The sequence below is a fragment of the Heterocephalus glaber genome, unplaced genomic scaffold (genome assembly GCF_053883595.1).
Source record: "Heterocephalus glaber isolate CG9 unplaced genomic scaffold, H.glaber_assembly_v1.0 deba00001687, whole genome shotgun sequence".
In the NCBI taxonomy this organism is placed as follows: Eukaryota; Metazoa; Chordata; class Mammalia; order Rodentia; family Bathyergidae; genus Heterocephalus; species Heterocephalus glaber.
Genome location: NW_028258412.1, coordinates 2,945,714 through 2,967,619, shown reverse-complemented (window position 1 = coordinate 2,967,619; position 21,906 = coordinate 2,945,714). Strand labels below are relative to the sequence as shown.

At 49.1% G+C, this 21,906-nt stretch overlaps 1 protein-coding gene across 3 annotated transcripts in view; it reads right to left on the bottom strand.

Annotated features, from left to right (window-relative positions):
- Positions 1-1,228: 1,228 nt before the first annotated feature.
- Positions 1,229-21,906, bottom strand: part of Sez6l (seizure related 6 homolog like) — a 183,517-nt gene continuing 162,839 nt past the window's right edge. Inside the window, exons 12-17 of one of the 3 annotated variants that reach the window (XM_021257143.2) lie at positions 21,612-21,803; positions 12,680-12,874; positions 11,052-11,084; positions 8,937-9,051; positions 7,900-8,002; positions 1,229-4,451 (exon numbers count right to left, since the gene is read on the bottom strand). In XM_021257143.2, the coding sequence (XP_021112802.2) occupies positions 4,422-4,451; positions 7,900-8,002; positions 8,937-9,051; positions 11,052-11,084; positions 12,680-12,874; positions 21,612-21,803 (668 nt within the window). In that variant the 3' untranslated portion in view covers positions 1,229-4,421. The remainder of the gene's footprint in view (positions 4,452-7,899; positions 8,003-8,936; positions 9,052-11,051; positions 11,085-12,679; positions 12,875-21,611; positions 21,804-21,906) is intronic. The other 2 variants (XM_021257144.2, XM_004843341.4) reach the window with 2 other exon arrangements.

Here is a 21,906-nt window from a genome sequence, read left to right as displayed (position 1 = left end):
AAGCCTTGTGTTCAATGGGGGGGGGATTTTGGAAGATGATTGGATCATGGGGCACTGTATTCATTGGTGGATTCATCCTCTGGTGATCTCAGAGGGTGATTGTGCTATTGGGAGGTGGGGTCTTGTTGGAAAAAGTGGGGCCTTGTTGCAAAAGGTGGGTCTGACCTGGAGGGCTGTATCTCCCTTCCTGGCTCCTCCCTTCTCTCTCTGCCTCCTGGACACCACAATGTGAGCAGCTTTCCTCTTTCAAACCTTTGTGCCATGCTGTTTCTGACTTGGAACTGGCGAGCCAGGGACTGTACCATGAGGCAAAATAATTTCTCCTCCTTTAAATTGTAGGTGTCGGGTATTGTGTTTCAGCAATGACAAAGTAACCGAGACATTCACCTTCCTGTCTCGAACTAAAATGTTGGTCTTTCGTGGTCTTTGAATAGAATCGGGAATGCTGGTCCGATGTTTCAGGTCAGCCTGGGACTCCTGGCCTCTGCCTTGGGGCTTGATTGGAATCACGTGCCAGCTCTCCAGCTTGTGACTGTCAGCCTTGAAACTTCTCAGTCTGCACAATGGCATGAACCAATTCCTTAGAATAAGTCTCTGCACTTATTTCAGTCTGTATGACCCTGCTCAGTGCCTCAGACACACACATGATCATTCAATTATATACATATACTTACACATTTTGTTGATTCTATTTCTCTGGAGAACTAACTTTGGTACTGAGGAGTGGGTGTTGCTTCTCTAGGTAGGTAATCAAGGTTAAAGAAAGTCATAAGGATCATCTCATAAGTCTGAGGCATTTTAAGAAGAGAACCCCCTCCCCTCCTCCCTCTCCCCATCTGCTATGTGGAGAACCTGCAAGAAGGCCAGCTGCAAGCCAAGCGGGCGGCCCTCACCAAGAGGCGACCTGGCTGCCACCCTGATCTCGGCCTTCTACATGTCAAGAACCTTGGGAAACAATCTCTGTTGTTTAAGCCACCCAGTCGATGGCACTTTGTTATGCAGTCTGAGGCTTGGGAAAGGGGGTGGTGTGTTTGATGATGAAAGTCCCCTAAGATCTGTCTCATTCCAAACATCCCTTCAGTGTCCCCAGGACCATTGCAGAGCAGGAAAGTCCCATCTTGGCCTTCAAAGTATCTGCAGGTGTCACCCGACCCAATCTCCAGAAAGTGGAAATATCCTATTTGGTACCATTCTGTAGCACTGGTAACAAAAATCCCATAGATTAGACTATTTTTTCATTTGTTTTATTAGCATCAATATATACAAAGTGGAAAATGACTTAATTTCATTTTTCTAGCTTAGAAAGTTTGCTCTGCTTTTTATTCTGTTTGATGATAAAATGCAAATGAAAATCTCCCAGGAGAAAGCCTACCTTTGGGGAGGCTGGACAGCTCATAATATCTTACCTCATATGATCCATTATGCCTCATCAAGGACGTAGGAAGGTCATGTCCTTTGGACGTACCCCAGGGAAAGTCATTTTTTGCCCAAGGCTTATGTATCAGTCTAAAGCTACCCACTCTTTGCCAAATCCCTCCTCTATTCTGCCATCCTGGTTGCATGACCAGTTTTCTTTCTTCTGGGCTGCTTGGCAGGTTTCAAAGCTATCAGTGTGAAGTTCCATAAGCTCTCCAAGGAGCTGACTTCAAAAGATACAGTTAAAGCACATCCATGGGATTAAGTAAAGATGGCTGTCAGATAGCAATCAGAAGACTTATGTTGGATAAATAATTCTACCAGAAAATAGAGAGAAAAAGGAAAGGCTGAGCTTCAAGCTGAGGAGGGTTGAGTGTGTGCATTTTTAAAGCACAGGTTGGCAGCTGACAAGACAGCCTGTATGAATTAGTGTGCAACACACACAGCACATGCGTTCTCTGAAGCTCACACTCTCTGTAAACGTCTTCCCCCCCTGTTTTAAAAATGAGCGACATGTAGGAAGTTGCAGCCCATTGTTGAGTTTCTCAAGAGGGTATTCTGCCCCAAAATATTTCATCCCAATGGGTTTTGATTTTGATCTTATAAAAACAGACATAGATGAACTGTGAGGAGATGCCTCATACATTTTTGGCACTATTAATTTTTTTATCTCTACATATTACAAACACACACTTAGATATTTTAAAAAGAAAAAACAGACACCAACCTGTCTTTTCAATCACACCACACATTGCTGACCTTGCATGACCCAACTCTAGGGTACCACAAATTTTTAAAACACAGTTACAGGTGCCGCACTACCAAGACAGAGCAAGGACACTGCTCTCTTGAAAAAAAAAAGGCCGTCTGCTTCATCCATCCAATAGCCAGTAAGAATACCTGGGCCGTGACTTGGCCACTTTCAGGGAGCCAGGTGAGAAGAATGACTTTGTATCTCGTCAGTCTTTACAAAAGGCAAATGTTTCGTTTTCACACAACCATGGTATGTTCTAAAATCAAATATTATTAATACAGTTCTTCATTGTAGACGACTCAGAGGGTTAGAATGAGCATCAAGTGGAAATAAAAGTGAGGACTGGATTTCTGCCTTTTAAAACAAGGTTATGTTATTTGTATTGTTGTCTTTCGCCAAAGCGACATTGCTCACCAGTGGCCTGGCACACTTGTTCTCCGGTTCTTTCATAAAAGGGGTGAGCCTTGGGGTCCTGGAAAGCAGGCCTTAGTTGTCTGTCGCTCTGCCCATAAATGCTTATGCCTTTGGGAGCAGACATGCAGGACTCTTCTCTGGGAGACTCACCCCTAGGACTGAGGTCTGAGCTGTCGCTGGGCAAAGGGGTGTGAGTGTAAAGACCAATGTCCTCTCTTGCTCAAGATTTTTCCACAGTAACTATGAAGGTATGGACTCCTAACCATTCTCTTTAAGGGCTTGGCAGCCAGCATGGTCCTTTCTTTGTTTGAAAACCAGCAGATTTAAAACAGTTCTAGAGAGCAGGAGAGGCACCAAAACCCACTGAACCCGTGCCTGCCTGTCTGAGCTGTGTGATCACTGCACGGTCACCGCATGGCACAGGGAGCCACATCATCCCACATGTACCACTCCATCTGTGCACCTTCACCCTCTGCTCTTTTATAAAAAACACTTCTATTTAGAAAAGAATCTGTGAAAGAGCCACACACTCACCAGTTCCACTGGACCCTGATAAAATATCAAGATGCTGTGTGACTGCAATGACTTCCTTTTTGGGCCTGAAATTCCTCCTCCTCTCCTCACTGATGCTCAGATTGGACGATGCGGAGTTTGTGGTATGGTTTGCTGTGATTTCAGCCCCTGGTCCTATTCTCTGCACCTGCACAGTCAGCATCCATGGTGCCATCCAACACCCAAAGTTCCAGGACACAGGGAAGTAGGGCCTTCCTTACTTCTCCTCCTAGAACCTTCCCTGCCTGGGAGATCCTGACTATGAAGGGAACATCTTTAGATAAACAGTGCACTTTGTCTCCTGTGTTGAAGGCCAAGACATCCCAGAACCCCAGAAGGAAAATGGCTCACCCTGAACTTCAGAGCACAGCGCCTCCCAACACAAGCCCTGTAACTGTATGGGTGAAGCTGCCTGTGTCTCCCGAGCCTGTGGATTTATTATCCCTGCCAGATAGTGGCCCTGCCAAACAAGGTGATGGATTCTGGCACTCTGTAAATCACCGGCTCTTTCATCATTGAAGGCATGTCAAGGAAAAGAACATTTTATTAACCCAGTTCCCCACCCAATGTGCCTTTTTGCCCAATTTTTCATGGGAACTCTCAGGTCTCTCATCTTCCTTGAAAGTTCTTCTTTGCCATTTATCACCTCTTTAGAAAGAAAACATTTTCTTATTTTGCCAGCATCTGGGGAGGCCAAGGTGGTACAGGAGAATGTTTATGTGACATCTTTGCTGCCTTCAGAAAGCCCAGGGGACAGAGGAGATGGGTAAGACCTTTTAGAAGCTGGTAACATTAGGAAAGAGGACACAGAATTTGTTTTGGACCAAAACCAGGAATGGGCTTAAGTACCCATGCTAAATTCCAACCCATGTTAACCCTTTCCAATCTAATCTTGGGAGTTAGATTGTACCGGTAACACCCTGGGCATGGATGCCAAAGATGCATGCAACTTGGTGCAGCCTCAGCATGCCACTGCCGATGATGGAGAGGACTGGTCTGTTGTTTGTCGCGCTGCTGTTTGCTGTTTTGCAGATATTCCACCTGCCTTGGGAATGGAGGCTGTCAATGAACTTGGCTGCAGCTGCAATACATCGAACCACACCTACTTCAATTTTAAATATAATAAATACAATGAAGAAAACAGTAAATCTTCAATCAAGAGTCTCAAGCAAAGACAGCAGACATTCTGCGGTTTTGATCAAATGCCACGCGGTCTCTGGACAGATGTCTCGAGGAGGCTGTAACTGAGTTTGTGCCTGTGAGCTCCCTTCTCCAGCACACCTCTTTAGATAGAAACCTCGTACTCTCTGGTTTCCTGTAACAAAGAGAGGCATAGATTTTGTGAGCCCTGTGTGGTAGACTGATACCTCAGTGGTTCCAGTTCGTCATCCTCCCTGTGTCCATGACCCCGGCCATGTGAACTGCAGAGCAATTCTACTCTTCCCCTGACTTGCTTCTTCCAACAGGTTATAAGACCATGGTACACACACTGGAATGCTCTGTGCATATCTGCTGTGCCTGTTTTTCTGACATCACCCTGCACAGGGCATGGTCTGTAAACCTTTGGTCCCCATAGGGGGCGAAAGGACACAGAGAACAGAGCTGGGCCACTCAGCCAACAGCCGGATGTGATCTTGCCGCTCTGTTGAAATCAGCCTACATCACTGCCCCATGGACTGCGGAGCACATGGGTGTGGTTTGCTTTAAGCCACTGTGTCTGGGATTGTTTGCTATTCTTCACTATTATAGACCCAGGTCACTGATACAACCTACCAATAAATATTAATAAAGTATAATCTCTAAATGGATTTTTCTTTTTTAAAAATTAGTACACGCTTGAGAAACCTAATGAATACATTCATCATACATATCTCATCTCCATCCCTTCTATTTCCCCTTCCTCTCCTCTCCCTCCTCTCTCCCCCCCACCTAGATCCCATTGCCATTTCCACGAAGTCTACTGATTGCCAATTTTCATCAGCCTGACCTTTTTTGAGGATTTGAACACAAGCCACCTAGAGTACGAAGAACATATGCTACTCTCTCCGGTGCACTGAAAACATCTGCAACATGTGAGGGGTGGCCAGGTGTGCAGAACAGAATGGATTCCAGGCTCAGGGGTGAGGAGCAGGGAGACAGAAGAAGCCATGGGCTCAGCCTTGGAAGTGGGCACTGGCACACGTTTTAGTGGAATCTTCAGTTCCGGCTGGGCCAATAACAGAGGAGCAACCACACCTATGCTTCCAGCAGACAGGAGGTGCGGTGGGCAGACTACAGTGCACCTTGTGTCCACCTTCTTATGTGAGCTCCTCCTCCTGGAGGTGGGACCTGTGGCTCAGGTGTCACTTTGCATGACACAGGTTTGTGACTTCCATCTTGCTAGGAGACTCACACGTGAGCTGCTCTAGGGAGAGGGCCACATGGAAAGAACTGAAGGTGGCCTCTGGGTGACAGGCTGCAGCCAGGCATGGTGGTGCACACCTGTAATTCCAGCACCGAGGAAAGCTGAGGCAAGAGGTCTGCAAGTTTGGGTCCTGTCTGGACAACTTAGTGAGATGCTATCACAAAACGAAAAGTTAAAAATGGGCTAGGAATATAGCTCAGTGGTAGAGTGTCCCTAGGTTCAATACTCAGTGTCAAAACAAACAAACAAACATGACAGTCTGCAAGAACTGGAGCCCCTCAGTCCAGTGATTTTTGGACTGAATGAACTGACTGGTTTCAACCAATGTGAGCCTCCAATGAGCCTGGCAGCCCCAGCTGGGGCTCTGACAGTGCCCATGAGCCCTGAAACAGCAGAGGACCCCACTGAACTGGGCCTGGATTCCTGACCTATAGAAATGATGAGATAGTAAGCGTGTGTTGTGATAGGCCCCTGGATTTGTGATCATATCATTACACACCAACAGATAACTAACAGAGGGACCGGGTGGAGGGTGAAGCAAAGTCAGCTGGAACAAGGACAGTTTGTTTCCATCCCCGCAGACAGCAGGAGGTGATGGACGTCATGACCCAGTGAGTGTGAAGGGGTGGCCTTGCTCAGTCAGGAGCAGGCTCTGGGTCTTTGCACGTGCCCCTCCTTCTGCCTGGCATCCTCCGCAGCCACTTCTAACCATCTTTCCTCTCTCAGCTGTGCCATCCCTTCCTCCAAAACACCTTCTCATCCCCCTCCAAGTTCCCCCATCATATACTCTCATAGCACTCTAATTTTTTCATGGTCCATAAACATGATAATTTATCATAACTGAGCTAGTCATAGGCACATGTGACGGCTTGAGGTTTGTCAGGAGGCAGGTGAGCCTCACGCTTCAGGCAGTGGACTGAGTGCATCCTGGCTCCCAGCTGGGCCCCTTGGCTTGGTGCAACGTCAACAAATTGCAAGGATGCAGGACATTGTGCACTTGGTGTTTGGCACAAGGGATATATATATCATTATCAGTGATATTTATCTTTGCAAGACTGTAAGCTCATGGGGGGCGAGCTGAGGCTATAGTCAAGCAGCACGTAACGACATCTGGTCAACAGCAGGCTGCAGACCCAACAGCAGCCCCACAAGATTATGATGGGCTGATCAGCGCCTGTTCTGCTGACATCGTGGCTGCTGCAGCTCAAGGCTTTCCTCACGTGTAGTGATGCGGGTGGAAGCAAACCTGCTGCGCCGCCCCATACAGAAGGAGGCACCTGTGGTTGGGTACAGTACGGGACCCTTGGTAATGCTAACAGATGACCATGTCACAATTTTTCTTTTGTGTATTTACTGTTCTATATTTTTATTTTATAGCATACTTTGCCTTACATAAAAAGGTTACTGTGAAATGTATGTGGTATGACTCAGGCAGCAGGCTCCTACATCTCCTGCATTCTGTCTCTCTCTGTCTCTCTCTTGTCTCTCTGTCTCTCTTTCTCTCCTCTCTCTTTCAGTGCTGGGGGTGGAACCCAGGGGCTAGCACATGCTAGGCAAGCATTCTACAACTGAGCTACATCTCCAGCCCTTTCTATTTTGACACAGGGTCTTGCTAAGTTGTTTGGGCTGTACTCAAATTTGGAATCCTCCTGCCTTAGCCTCCTGAGTGTGAGCCGCCATGCCTGGTTTGTTTGATCACATCAAGAAGTCATAGCAAGCCAGGCGTGGTGTCGCATACTTGTCACCCTGGCACTCTGGGATATGAGCTCAGTTTTGGCAAATTAGCGAGACCCTGCCTCTAAATAAAAAATTACAGAAGGGCTGGGGATGTAGCTTAGTGCAAAGGTCCTGGGTTCAATACCCAATACTACTAAATAAAACAAAACAAAACAAAACAAAATAAAATGAAAGAGATGGACCTGCACCATCCAGGTTTGTGAAAGCCACCCTAGGATGTTCACACAGTGACAGAGTTGCCTAAATGGCATGGTTCTCAGAAGGTGTCCTGCCATTAAGTGAGTGTACTTGGTTCAGCACTGTGTTCCCAGTCCCCAGCACAGGGCTGCCTCTCAGGGGTGTAGGAAGGTGGCACTGAGCCTTTGTTAAGTTGCAGGGCTCAGCCAGACATGTAGGACGGCCACATCTGCCCCACCAGGCTGCCAGGGCCCCACGCATCATTTTGGCTGTGGGTCTTGGGTGGAGCCCCTCCTCTCGTGGGCCCCCGTTGAGCGGGCAGCCTCTCAGGCCCCTTGGGCTTCGAGCATGGTAGGGGATGTGTGGGGACCAGCGGGTCCTCAGCTGGGTCTCTCGCCTATGGCACAGTGACAGCAGGCGGTGCGGAGAGAGGAGAGCAACTCACCCCGGTCTCGTAGATGGGGTTGTCAAACTCGGTCTCCACGGTGATCTGGCTGTAGGGGTGGGAGTACATGAGGGGCAGGCGGAGGCTGGAGTAGTAGCGACACCTGGAGGGAGACAGGAGACAGAGGGCAGCTTTCCTGGAGCGGAAGACTCTGCCCTAGGGGACACAAGCAGTCGACCAACTTCCTGAGACCAGGTGGCTCTTCCCTTCATTGTGCTCATCTTAATGTACTGCCATCCACTTTCTGCTTACTCCTCTTCTCCCTGCACTCCACTGAGCTCCCTGAAGGCAGGATGACTCACATGAGGTGCACAAGGTTTCCATTTCTCAGTGGGGCCTCCTCCACCTACTAATTTAAAAATGCAACTGCACTTCTCTCCCAGAGCCCCTTTTCTCTCTTCCCAGTTTTCTTTTCCTCCCTGCATCTTCACCCTCTAATCTACTCCATGCTTTCCTTATATGCACTGCTTGTTATTTATCTTCTGTCACTGGAACACGAGGCCCATGTGGGCAAAGATTCCTTCTGTTGTGTTCACGATGATGTCCCCAGGCCCAGAGTCTGCCTGGTACACGACAGGTGCTCTGGTCAGTGTGACCCTGGACGAATTAGCGACTCTGCCAGTCCTGGTCTACACCTGCCTTCTTCATCAGATGCAAGCCTGTGACCTCCAGCGCCTGGGTCAATGTTCAGTCCCCACTCAGTTGTGACTCCATATTGGGGAATACACAAACGAGTGAGTGATGGAATGGATGAGTTGGGGTGAACAGTGTGAACGGTCCATGTCCCCCATGAAAGGAGAAGCTCCTCGGGGCCAGGAAAGGCATCTGTCTTGGGTGTGGCTTCATGCTCAGCCCTCCTGCCAGGGGCACTTGGTCTGTCCCAAATGCCAATACCTGCCCTCCCAGGTGAGTGGAATCAAATCATCTGTATGGTTACTTGAACACTACTATTTACTATCCCCAGGCTCCAGAGCAGACCTGAAGCTCCGAGGTGACCCTCCCAGTTCCCCAGCATGCTGCCTCCTGCCTCAGCCTACCTGGTGATGTAAATGTAGGCTCCTCCCAGCAGCAAGGAGATGATGAGGACGGGGATGAAGATGGCCAGGGCCATGTTTCCTCCTTCCAGCGATGACTCAGCTGCCGCTTCTGCTACTGAACGCACAGCCACTGAGCCTCTCAGCCGGGCAGCCCTGCCCGAGGAACCTGGCTGCCTCTCGGGCAAGCAGCCCTGCCCTCCCACAGCCTCCGCACTGGGGCCCAGGGGCTCCCTGAGAATTGGAGAATTGCAGCTTGGAGCCTGATCTTCCTATGCCCACTGGAGGGCTCCTTAGAATCCAACTCAGGAGAAGAGCTGGAGAAACCCCGGAGTCCCACCACACTGCGTTCCTCAGCCCGTGCCAGGCTGGCGGTGGACACAGCTGAAATCAGGTTAAGATCTGATTCAAGGAACGAGATGGAGAAAATCCCAAATGCAGTCACTGGGAAGGCAGAGTCCTGGAGATTTCACGGAGCAGGAAAAGGGCCTGAGCCTGGACCTGGGACTGCACTGGAGCAGATCTGGGCTGTCTGTGTTCGTGGGTGGGATGGGGTCGCTGAGTTGCAAGCTTTCTAAGCTGGAGTCTCTAGTGTGGCTGCTCCCGGGAAGCTGCTCCATTGCATTTACCTTAGTGTGTTACAAGTTATTTGCCTGCTTACTCTCCGGCAGTACATCTTAGGCAGACGACTGCCTCCGGGCCTTTGCACATGTGGTTTCCCTGCCTGACACCCTCCTCTCCCACTTATCTGCATGGTTTACTCATTGTCATTTCAAGTCCTTGTTCAAAAGTCGCACCCAGCTAGGGGCCTTCAGAGCTCAGATTCCAATCCAGGAGTGGGCTCTGGGCAACTCTTCATTCTGCACATTCCAGCTTGGAGAAACAGCGCTTTCTCAGCCAAGGCTGCGTATTCTCGGCAGCGCTCGGCCTCACCTGGAGGCTCCCACTTCCTGGAAACACTTGTGGCAATTGCCAGCACCATCACAGCTATTTCAGAGACTGGGTGTTTCCCAGCACAGCTTGAGGGGGACCCTATGTTGCTTCTAGAAGCTGGGCCTCCAGGTTCCTCTGCATTCTTGTGGCTGCATTTAACAGGGCCCGGCCGTGTTCCAATCTATAATCCATTCACCACCTCTTTATGAGGTCTGAAAAATCAATCCTAAGCCTGAAGATAAATCGTGCACACAACCAGTGGTGGCTCTCAGTGTCTCTAAGCAAGCCCAGCCCTCGGGAACATTTTTCCTGCTGGCAAAAGGCAGCCGAGGGACGCCTGAGTGGAACACCACACTGTGACACACCCGCTCTTTTCCTAGCACAGTGACTAAAAGCCGCTCCTCCCTGCACCTGTGTATTAGCTCTGCCTCTACCTTCGTGGATGCCCATGTTGTTTGTTACAAGGAGCAGCAACCAGTGACATGTAATTCACAGAGCCCTAGATCCCGACTGTAGGAATGACAATAAGGACTGCTTAATTGGATGAAACATTGTCACTCGTGAAACAGAGGGTTAGATATTTTTTTCTGGCATCACAGCCTGAAGGAGAGGTTTTACATCCAATTTAATGGGCATGCAAAAGGATTTCTGTATAGAGGGGCTGGGAAGGAAGGAACCTCAGAGTAAGAGCGCAGAGAAAATCATGACTAGCTTTGAACATCTATCCTATGTTAATAAGCTCCACCGGGGAATTTCCAATAACCGAGAAGGGAGACCGGGGAGGCGGGAGAAGGGATGGCGATGTTGGGGAGGAGAAAGACTGCAGGAAAATGGAGCCTTGGGCAGACCCTGGGCTGGCCCTGCTCTCCTGCAGCTGGGATGGGACAGGGGCCACTTCCTAGCTGGGGAGATGGACCGCAGGGCTGACTCTCACGGGCTGCTATCACTGCATGCAGAGCTGGTGTCAAATCCCTCTCAGGTTATGTTTAGGACCTTAAGCTGCAAATCTGCTTACTTTTTTCTTCCTAGTTTCGTCTGTTTGGAGGTTGTTTTTGGCAGTGTGAAGTCAGACTTTATTAATTACTTTTTTAAGTACCTGGGCCAAGACATTTCAAGGACCTGCCCTTCCTTCCCTGCTAAGAGCTTGATGTATGGGGGGGAGGGTCTTTATGAAATGGAACTCACCTTCTAAAGCATGTTCAAAACTGTCTTGATTAACTGGAAGAGAAATCAGACAGCGTTGGTCAGTGCAAAGTGAAATCACTCTGTGAAATAAAGCTGAAAAAAAAATAGATATGGAAGCCCATGCTACACTTTGTTAAAGTTAGTGCTATCTTTCACTTATCTTTGGCCACTGTCATGAGTAGGATCAGCTCAGTTAGTTCTCCAGGGAAGATGAGATAGAGAATAAAGGTATGAAAGCACTAATAGTAATAATGAATAATTGCGAAGCACTCAGTATTGTAGCAAGAGCTCTTATATGTTCCCTCATGTAACCTTCAATAGCCTCCTGAGGTAGGCACTGTTATCATCGCCATTTTACAGATGAGCAAACAGAGGTTCAGAGATGTGCGGTGGCTTTTCTGACATCGCGCAGGATCTAAGAGATGAAGGTATGATTTCAACTGGCACTGCTTGACTTCTGCCTCCACTCTTAACTATGCAGTCCAGATGTGTGCATCGTTTTCACATGGGACAAAGAACTGAAGAATGGTGGCATTTGAGTCCCTCCCCCAAAGGGAAAACTGTTTTCCAGCTTGAAATACACATTTAGGTAAAACCTTCTACTTTCATTTGTATTCTGAATCCATCCACTCGGCTTTGTATTTCATGTGAAACTCTTTCATTAATTTGTATCTCTTAAAAACCCTGGGAGTTCAAGATGATGGGAGATGGTATCCCAGGCCCTGGCAACATGGTCCTCATGGCAGCTGGGCCCAGAAATATTCCATCAAGGATGAAAAACCCGGAAGTGGAGGTCAGGGGGCCTACATTCACATCCTACCAAATCCCAAGACTGCCTGATTAGCGCAATGATTGCTAAATCAGACACAGAAAGTTAAATATTGCATGGTTTCTCTTAATGAAAACCCCAAATATGGAGTAATTAAAGAGTAAGAGAAAGCAGAGATGGTAGGAAACAGGGAGGCAGACTTTTTGAAGAAGGCGAAGGGGATCAGGGGAAGGGGAAATGGTGTGGGGGGTAAAGGGATTGAAAATGATCAAGAAGTACATAAATAAACTCCCCAAACAAATGTAACTATTATGTATAGCAAACATACACTAACAAAAACTAAAAAACACAGTCACCAGTGCATGGTGACAACCAAACCAGCTGAAAAATCCTGGCTAACAGGATTTTGCTGTGGTCTGAAAGTGTTCCCACGTTCACATGTGGGAGCCGAATCCCCAAGCTCGCCTATCTATGGTGTGTGGAGGTGGGAGGTTGGGAGGGGTCTGAGGTCATGGGGTGGGGCCCCTACAGTGGCAGGAGCGGCTTTCTAGGAAGAGGACTCAAGCCCTGTGCTGGCAGCCTTGCTGTATCTGCTGTGGGTGCCCCCACGCTGTGCTGCAGCCAGGAGGCCCTCACAGCTACCACTCCATGCTCTTGGGCTTCCCAGACTGCAGAACTGTGAGCCCAATAGGCTTCTATTCTTTATACATTACCTAGGCTCAGGTGTTTTGTTATAGCAGCAGAAACAGACTAAAACAGGCGTGCTGTGGAGTAAGTGAACCTGCCAGACCAAGTTCAGACCACAGTGAGCCTGACCTGGCCCCACGAGGCCCCTGGGGCCCCATGTCCACCTCTTTACCTTTACAGACGGGCAGGGGCCCATTCCAGTGCGATGGCTGCCCCAGTATGCAGCGGATGGTCACTTCACCCATAAGCTCGAAGCCTTCGTAGCACATGAAGGTGAGGGACTCTCCCGGGAGGTATAGCCGCTTGTACAGGATCTGGTACCCATTTTCAGGCAGCCCTGGGTTGTCACATGCCAGGGACTCCTCCGCTGAAACACAAGACAAACAGGGCTGTGATGAGATGAAGCCAATTTTGGGGGACTCCTAGCTCAGCCTGCCCTCCAGCACCTCCTCTCTACAGCCCCTCCTCACACTGAAATGTTTCTGTTCCTCAAATTTGCTTTCCTTTCTCCTGCCTCTGGGCACACATACAAGGGCACAGCAGAATAAACCAGGCTGTGGAATCTGGGTTCAGATCTGGGTTCATCCACTTCCTAGCTGTATGACCTCCAGCAAGAGGCACAACCTTTCTGATTTTTAGTTTTCTTATCAGCAAAATGCAAATATCTGGAGGATTAAATGACATAACAGATATAAAATGCTTACAATGCTCTTGGCATGTTATAGGTGCTCAGTAAATGATGCATTAGAGTGGTGTTTCATTAAGAAAAATTCTCAGTTCTCATCTTACACCTAACCCACTCAGCCAGTATGTCCAGGTCTTGTCTTTCAATATTCAGGCCTTGTTTCTCCTCCTCCATGAAGCCTTCCCTGATGCTTTCTGCTACCAACTGAGTCCTTTCTTCCTCCACCAGTGCTGCATACACTGTATTATTTAATACAGTGCTTGCTCCCCTTACTGGAGATGAGTTTCTTAAGGCAAGTTTGATGCTCAGAAGAGGAATACAGTAGGAGCCCAACACTAAATGGCCGGACCCAATCAACTCACACTGCCCCCTGGAGGTTACTCTCTGAAGCTGCAGGCATGAAGTCCCTGCCTATGGGGCGTTGAACCTGCAGCCTGAACCCATTCCAAGCCCAGCATGTATTGAATTCTTTTTCAGTACCAAAGTGGGATTAGCAGTCCACAGTACCGCTTTGCACACAGGACTACAAATCCTAAAACATTTAACAAATTTAAAAATTTTTTAAATTTAAATTTTAAATTGTGGTAAAATCCTCATACTGGTAACATAGACGTTAGCTTTGTAACCATTTTAAGTGTACAGTTCAGAAGTGCTAGGTACACTCACATTGCATACAACTAATTTCCAGAACTCTTTTTCTCTTGCAAATCTGCAACTCTCCATGCATTAAACAACTCCCCATCTTCTGCTCCCCCAGCACCTGGCACCTACCACTTCCTGTCTTTACAAGTTTGACTACTCTAAGGTTCTCTTGTAGGTGGAATCATACAGTCTGTGTCTTTTGGGGACTGGCTTATTTCACTGAGCACTTTGTCCTCAGGGTTCACCCCACTGTAGCATGTGTCAGAATTTCCTTCCTTTTCAAGGCTGAATGATGCTCCAGAGTACAGATGAACCACGCTTTGGGGATTCATCCATCAGGGGACATGGGCTGTTCCCACACCTTGGCCATTGTGAATAGTGCTGCTGTGAACATGGGTGTGCCAACACTTCTTTGAGTCCCTGATTTCTGTTCTTTGGGACATATATACCCACAAATGGAATTGCTGGATCATACAGTAATTATCTTTTTAATTTTTTGAGGACTTGCTGTACTGTTTCCCACAGTGGCATCCTATTCTACATCCCCCACCAACAGTTCCCCAGGGTTCTAGTTTTTCCACGTAAGATCCTAAACAGTTGATCTTGTCTTCTGGACCTGGCTGAGACCCATGTCTTCACATATTGCATGCTGTACCTGCTGTGGGTCCTTCGGAGAAGCAGGAGGGGAAGGACTTTTGTCAATGGCTTCAGATCCAGCTGATTAGTGAAACTCCCTCAAGATGTACTTTGCCTTTTACCCCAAGTATTCCTGGGGGATTGGAGTGGAGAGGTTTCTACAACTCGCTAGTGCAATTCCTGCCATCTCATCCCCACAGACTTCACCTCCGGGCATGGAGCAGGGATGGCTACTTCCCGCTGGAGCCTCCTGGGGCCCTGGAAGGGGATGCAGGTTCTCCAGACTTGGCTTCCAAGGCTTTGCTTCATCTCCTGCCTCCTCAGACTCTTCCCAGCCCTGCAGTGCACTGGTCGCATTTGCCGGATAGACAGTGCTATTCACCCTGGGTGGTTTGGTCTCTGCTTCTCCCCAGTCCCGCAGGCGCCTTCTCCTCCTACCTACAGGTGAGCTCGTTGCCCAGGCACTAAGACAGCTCTTAGTGATCTCCACTGGGGGACCTGTGACTCACTTCTAACCAACAGCAGGGCAGAGGTGATGGGACATCACTACCATGATGATGCTTGTGTCTTGCTAGCAGATCCTCTGGGACTCAATCAATTGGCCATCCTGTGAGCTGCCCATGTGGCAAGGGTGGAGGGGACTGAATCTTGCAGACAGCCATGTGGGAGCTGAGGTGGATCCTTCTCTGCTTGACTCTCCAGGTGAGACTCCAGCTGCAAGGTCTCTCTTGTGAGAGTTTCCAAACCAGAGGACCTAGTTCCGCTCTCCCCACAGAAACAGCATGCTCACAAACACATGTTTGATGCATCTCACTCTGTGTGATGAATCTCTAGAAACCCCTGCAGACCCAGATCTATCTCCGATGTCACGAATTCCCATGTCCTAGAACCTGGGCCTGGCATGTTTCCATCCTTTCCTCTGCATCTTTTTCCCACATTGCAAACTGTTCTGATGCTCATGCCAGGAGTCCCAGTGCCCAGCACAATGCCTGGTTCTCAGGACACATTGATTTCTTCAGTCAACCAATGATTATTGAGCAACTGTTATGTCCTAGCAATAGGGGACACAGAGGTGAATAGAACAGGTAGTACCCCTGTCTCTAGGGGACCCGTGGGTGGGAGGCACACTGTATAATGCAGGTCCTGACTGGAACCTTTCCCTTCATGAATATGACTTACAAGCTGGCTCTTTTTAACTCATGTAATATAAATTTAAGAATAACCACTGAGGCCTGGGGATTTAGCTCAGTGTTTCCACTGCCTGTCTTGCAAGCTCAAGGACCCTAGTTCAATCCCCAGTACCAAAAAAAAAAAAAAAAAAAAGAATAACCACTGAGTTTCCACAGATCAGGTTGGTTCATATAATAATCAAGATTTCTGGTTTTTTCTGAAGCACTAGATGATCAGACAACCTGCTCAATGATTAGCTGGTGGATTTAAGTAGCAGCTGTCTCCTTAGAATAGGACTGAGGTTCATTTTAGCCGCAATCCCTACCATTCCCTATTGTTCACACGTAGCACTCACCTGGCCCTATAGGCTCCTAATTGTATCACCTTTTCAATGGGCAAATGAATGAATGGCTGAAGATGTTTTAGCAAAGTTATCCCCACTTGTGAAGAATTTGGGCTTTGATCTCCTTGAAAGAATTATGGGTTGATGGGATGACTTTTACCCTTGAGATGGAAGGATTTTTCCTTATACTCCAGTGGGGGCCGTCATCAGCAGTTAGGAGCTATTTTCTTTCCACCCTGGACATCCAGCCAGTGCAGAAGTCAGGATCCGGGAAGGGACTTTGTAGATCACTATGTGGCTGGAGGTGCGTCTTGTGTGACCATGCAGATGTGCTCTGGCAGGCACGCACGCATTCATTCAGAAAGCCTTTGCTAAGTGCTCCCTGCAGGCCTGGCCACGTGACCAGCCGGGGTCAGGAGTAGAATCAGATGCCATTCCTGCCCTGCCATGGCTTGCAGTCAAGACACTCCAAGGCAGCCAGACCATGCGTAAATAAGAAGTGGCAGGTGCTGTTAGACTCAGGGCCCTGCATGTCCCAAAGAGGCCCCAGTGCGGCCTAGGGCAGGGATGGTCAGACCCGTGGGGGGAGCGGCAGCCTGCGACTGTGGAGACGCCCTGTGGATCCAGCTCCCAGACATGGGCAGCACCTCAAGGCCTGAGCCCAGGTGGAGCCATGGCTCATTCTCCTGCTAAATGAAGGTCACCTGAGTCCTTGAAGTTCGCCACTGGCACTTCTGGGGAGGCTGCCCCTGCACTGAGGCCCAGAACCATTTCAGGCACTTCCTGGAGGTGGGCACGGGCCCTTTCCAGGCAAGCCCACTGTGATCCTTCCAGGGATGAGACCTAAAAGGACCGGCAGTGTGTGGGGTGGGGACTGTTACTTTTATTTCTTATAGCCTGACATCATGTTTTGATGCTTTCTTTTGTAAGCAGAGTGGCCCTTAGTTCCTTCTTGGGGGGAGCAGTGTGCTGGGGACCCAGGGCCTCACATGCAGGCAAGCCCCATCCCTGAGCTTCCCGCACCCCAGTACCTGCATCTCTGTGCTAAACATGAATGGCATCTGGATAAGAACCAGTACTGACCATGGTCTAGTGATTCCTCTGAGAGAAGCTGTGATTCTGAGCTGAGCTAAACCCATGGCTGCATCCTCAGCAGCCTGGTACCCGTAGGTGCCCAGTAAATGTTTCCTGACCATCAGTTTAATTAAAGGAGGGCCACAGAGTAAAGTGCATGAGACCAAGCATTCAAGGGCCTGGGACGCAGATCCCAGTGTATGTCTGTGAGCACAGAGGCCTCTCTGAGCCTCAGTTTCCTTGTCAGTAAAATGGGCTTCCCTTTGGGTGATGATGAAGAACACACCGGCTCCTGCATGTGATCAGAGCATAGTATGAGCAGAGAAACCCCGATTCTTCTGATGGCTGTTATACTTCTTGTCCTAGTCTCACACCAACTGCCCTATTGCTTACTGCGTATTTTTAAAAAATTTCTATTAACTTGTTTCTCCATTTAAGTCGAGCTATAGAATTTAGCCTCATTCTAAATAACACTCCCATAATCACGGATTTTGGATGTTAGTTAAATTATCCTAGTTTCTAATGCCAAACAAGGCAGAAAATGCACTCATCGGGCACTGCCATGTTGGTGCCTCTGGAGAAGCGCCTAATGCTGGCTGGCAAGCGCAGCAGGTTCTTTTAGGTGCCCGACAGTACAGAACCGCTCTCTGGATTCTTTTTCCAGTGCAGCAGACACTGGCTCTTCACCTCTTCTCTGCCAGGCCTGGCTAGGAGCTATATTAGTCTTGAGAATTATGATTTGTTTTCCCAGAACTCAGTCTAGCAGGGCAGAGAGGTCAGGTCACTGTATCACAGCCTAGGGCGGAAATGCAGAGGAGAAGCCCACCTCTCCCTCTCCCTCGCCTTCCCCCTCCCCCTCCCTTTTGGGGTGGAGAAGGCTGCCTAAGGCCCCTAAGGGGAAACCCCAGCCCAGTTCCTGAAGTTCAACAGTATGACCAGCAGGCGGCAGTGGGACTCCAGAAGGAATTCCCCCAACCCTTTCCTGCAATTTTCTTTCACGAATTAACAGCGATTAATTAATACAACAAACATTTACCGAGCACCTTCCACGTACCAGGCACTGATCTTGGCCCTGGGAATACAACGACGAGTAAGACAGATACGGACGCGTTCTGCGAGGGTGAGGTAGGAGGACTGTAAGTTCAGTTGCAGCCTGGACAACTGCAACTTAGTGAGACCTTGTCTCAAAATAAAAAATAAAAAAGGCCGGGATGTAGCTCAGTGTGAAGGCCCTGGGTTTGATTCCCAGCATCACACACACACACACACAAGACACACAGAGAAGACCTGTAACCTAAGTCCTTCCGGTGTGGATGGCACAGATGTGGCTGCCCTGGGTCCTGCACAGTCCTGGAGACAGAGTAAACGGGCCAACAGTGATTGAGCTGGGGGTGGCGGAGGTGGGACAGCCAGTCTGGGAAGAGGCGCGTTGGCTCCCAGTCTTCTCACCTGGGTGAAGGGCTGGGATCTAGTTACCGGGACTCTGGCTCCACCCTTTATTTTAATTTAATTAACACCTCTGGTATGTTTTTAAAAAGTCCTGCAATTCTAAAGTTCAGCAAGGGCTTAGAGCTAATGCTTTGGTATCTTGGGATGGTTAATACATTAATTCACCATTTAACTGATTCGTTTCTGAAATGTTTGAACATCCATCCTGCCTTAGATGATTTGCATAGATTACTTCTAATCCTCCAAATCCTCAGAGGTAGGAACAGTCACGACCGAAATAACCAGCTTTTGCTGTGAGCAGCCAGGGAGACAGACACTGTGAGGCTGGATATCTAGGAATTCATTTTGGTATTGCCACACAGATATGACCCTCATGCTCACCTTCCATCTAAGTGGGTGGAGCCACTCTTCATGGTGGGCGGCATCAGGAGCACTGCAGCTCCTCCCCTTAAATTGTGACAGCCGGCAGCATCTCCAGAGACTGCATGGCAAATATTCTCTGGGGAGCAAAATTGACTTTCTTTGAAAACCCCTGGTCCAGGATCTTAAACAATTCTGGTTGCAGTTGGTGTGACGTTGTCCTGTGCTTTCTCAAAGGAACTGGACAGATGGTGTACAGACATACACCTGCCTACTTTTCTATTTTTCTCTCCATTTCCCCATCTTTAACTTTAGGAAAAATGTCTACATATTGAAAACATGTTTGAGCAAATGCTCAAAGCCGGGCTCCCTCATTACTGTTACACATGGCTTGTAATGTGCCCCACAAGTATGGCAGCATTGGAATTGAGTGGTAATTAGCAACCAACACGAACTGAGCACTCACTGTGTGCCAGCCACGTGGTGACAAGTTTCTGTATGCATGGTCAGCTCACTCTGTTTTAAATCTTTTTGCTGCCAGACTTAGAGTCTTGTCCATGTGACAGCTCTGGTGTAATAAGATCCCTTCTTGTGCTCCCATCCCCCCCCCCCGGGCTGTAATGAGTTTCTCTGAGACACTGCTCTTGCAGGAACCAGAGTTTCTGAGTGAAAAATGGACATTCATGCTGGCCAAGGTGGGGCCATTGGGGACCCCTCATCAGTGGGATCTTCCTCCTCGGCCACCTCTGGCCATGGCAGCGGCAGCAGTGGAGAAACCCTCAAGGCAAAAGTTTGGGATGTTCTGGGGCCACCAGGGAAGAGCCAGGGCCTCCCAGAGAACCGCAGTCTCTCAGCAAGCTATCTGCCACCCACACAAGCCTCACTGGATGTTGCCAGATTCATAGCTGTGGGATCGCCAGACATGATAAAAAAATATGGTGAATGCTGCTACTGAGCGACATTCAACAGAAAGGCAGGCTTGCAAAAATATTCTGGTGTGTCCTCATCCACCTTACCATCAAATCTGGCCCCATGCAGCTCCCAGCATTATGCATGTCAGTACTGGGGAAGGGCTTGGCATGCTGAGGATGGTGTCAACTGGGGCTGTTCTCTTTCTTCAGTCGTTGAATGCTTTAGAGCTGCAATATCATATGTTGCACAACCACACCCTTCAAACTACCTTCAGAACCCAGCTGACATCCTTCAAGGCGGGATACCTTGATGCTGGAGTCTCCTGACTCAACTGTCGCCTCCTGTCAGCCTTGCTGGCCTGTAACATTGCTGCAACTGAAGGCTGGACTTTTCTTCACGCTTCCGGGAACCACAACGCCTGACTGGGCCCACTCTCCTGGGCTCATGAGTGCAAGTGTGGGGAAGCCCTCAGCCCAGCTCTAAAACTCCAGGGCCGAGCTTGGGGTAGGGGACTCAGAGAAGGGGCTCACTGCTGGGGGACCTCAGAGCAGTGTAACCACAGGACTACGGGAGTCAGGCCTCATGAGTACACGCTTTTCCTTTTGTAAAAATGGCATCTCCACTTTTATTTTTAGCTTTTCATCTCTGGGCCTCTGCACCTGAGTCACTAAAGTGGCTTCTGATCATGCTTGGTGTCATCATGAGCCAGAGATCCCTCCCCACCCTTCCTGCATGGGGCTGGGGCTGGTGGGCCCTGGAGCCCTTGGCTTTCTGCTGTAGTGCTTGTCTCCACCTGTTCTCACATGGTGTGGACCCAGCGCTTGGGTCTCCTTCTGTGTCCGGAGTTCCCTCTTTTTATTTTATTTTTTATTCACTTATTTTGTTTTTGAGACAATGTCTTATTATATGGCCCAGGCTGGTTCTGAACTCCTGGGCTCAAGCGATCCTCCTGCCTCAGCCTCCTTAGTGGGGGCTCCAGGTGCGTGCCCCTCTGCACTGCTTCCTCTTCCCCCTAGGACGCCCACCCTCCCAGTCCCGTGTGGCCTCCCCACAAGCTGATCAAACCTGTAAAGGTCCTATTTCCAAGAAAGGTCATGGGTGCAGGTGCTGGGGTGAGGACTCTTAAAGGACTAGTGTGAGACAAGTGCTCTGCCACGGAACTCTGCCCCAGCCCTGCTTCTGTTCCTCCTACATAATTCACGCTTGCTTTTAGCAATGGTGTGAACCTGAGAACCTGACTGCCCTTTGGCTTCCTGGGCTCTGGGTTTGGACTCAACCTCTACTGTTTACCAACCATGTAACCTGAGGCAGTGATTTCACCTCTGAACTTTAGCACCTTCTTCTTAAAGTGAAGACAATAATGCCAAGCTCCCAGGGCTCCCGGAGAGAATGAGGAAAATTTGGTAGAGGACTAGTAAGATGCCTGATAGCATCTGAATGTTCTAGGATAAGTGCTCCTAGTCACTGTTAACAATTGTGGCTTGATAGTAATCGTGAAAAAGTCCCCCTCACCCTCTACTGGTTGCCAGGAGCACACCTGTAATTCTTGCTACTAGAGAGGCTGAGGCAGGAGGATCACAAGTTTGAGGCCAGCCTGGGCAGCTTAGTGAAACCCTCTCTTAAAACAAAACTGGCTGGGTGAGGTGCAGCTCAGTGCTAAGGCACTTTCCCAGCATGCACAAAGCCCGGTGTTCAATCCCTAGCACTGTGAAAACAAAAAGCCCTACCGTCCCAAAGTAGAAGGCCCCTTCCCAGCAACCCAGACTCCATCCTGAGCAAGAGGAAGCAAGCCTGAGTCCAGGCGCTGGACCCAAGGGAACAGACAGGACTCACAGACGCAGTGGGGCAGGCGAGACGTCCAGATGGGCGTGCCGGTCTCACGGCTGTAGCAGGTGAGCAGCGAGCTCCCTTCCAGCACGAAGCCAGGGTTGCAGGTGTACTGGATGGTGGTTCCCACCAGCAGCACTGGGTCGGAGATTAAGCGGGTTGAGTGGTCCACCTCGCCGGGGTCAGTACAGTACATAACTGTGAAGACAGAACCGGACCACTTGGCATCAGCTGAGCAGTTTCCTGAATGGTCTAGAAAATGTCCTAATTTGCTTCTTTACTCTATTGGAAGTTAGTACAT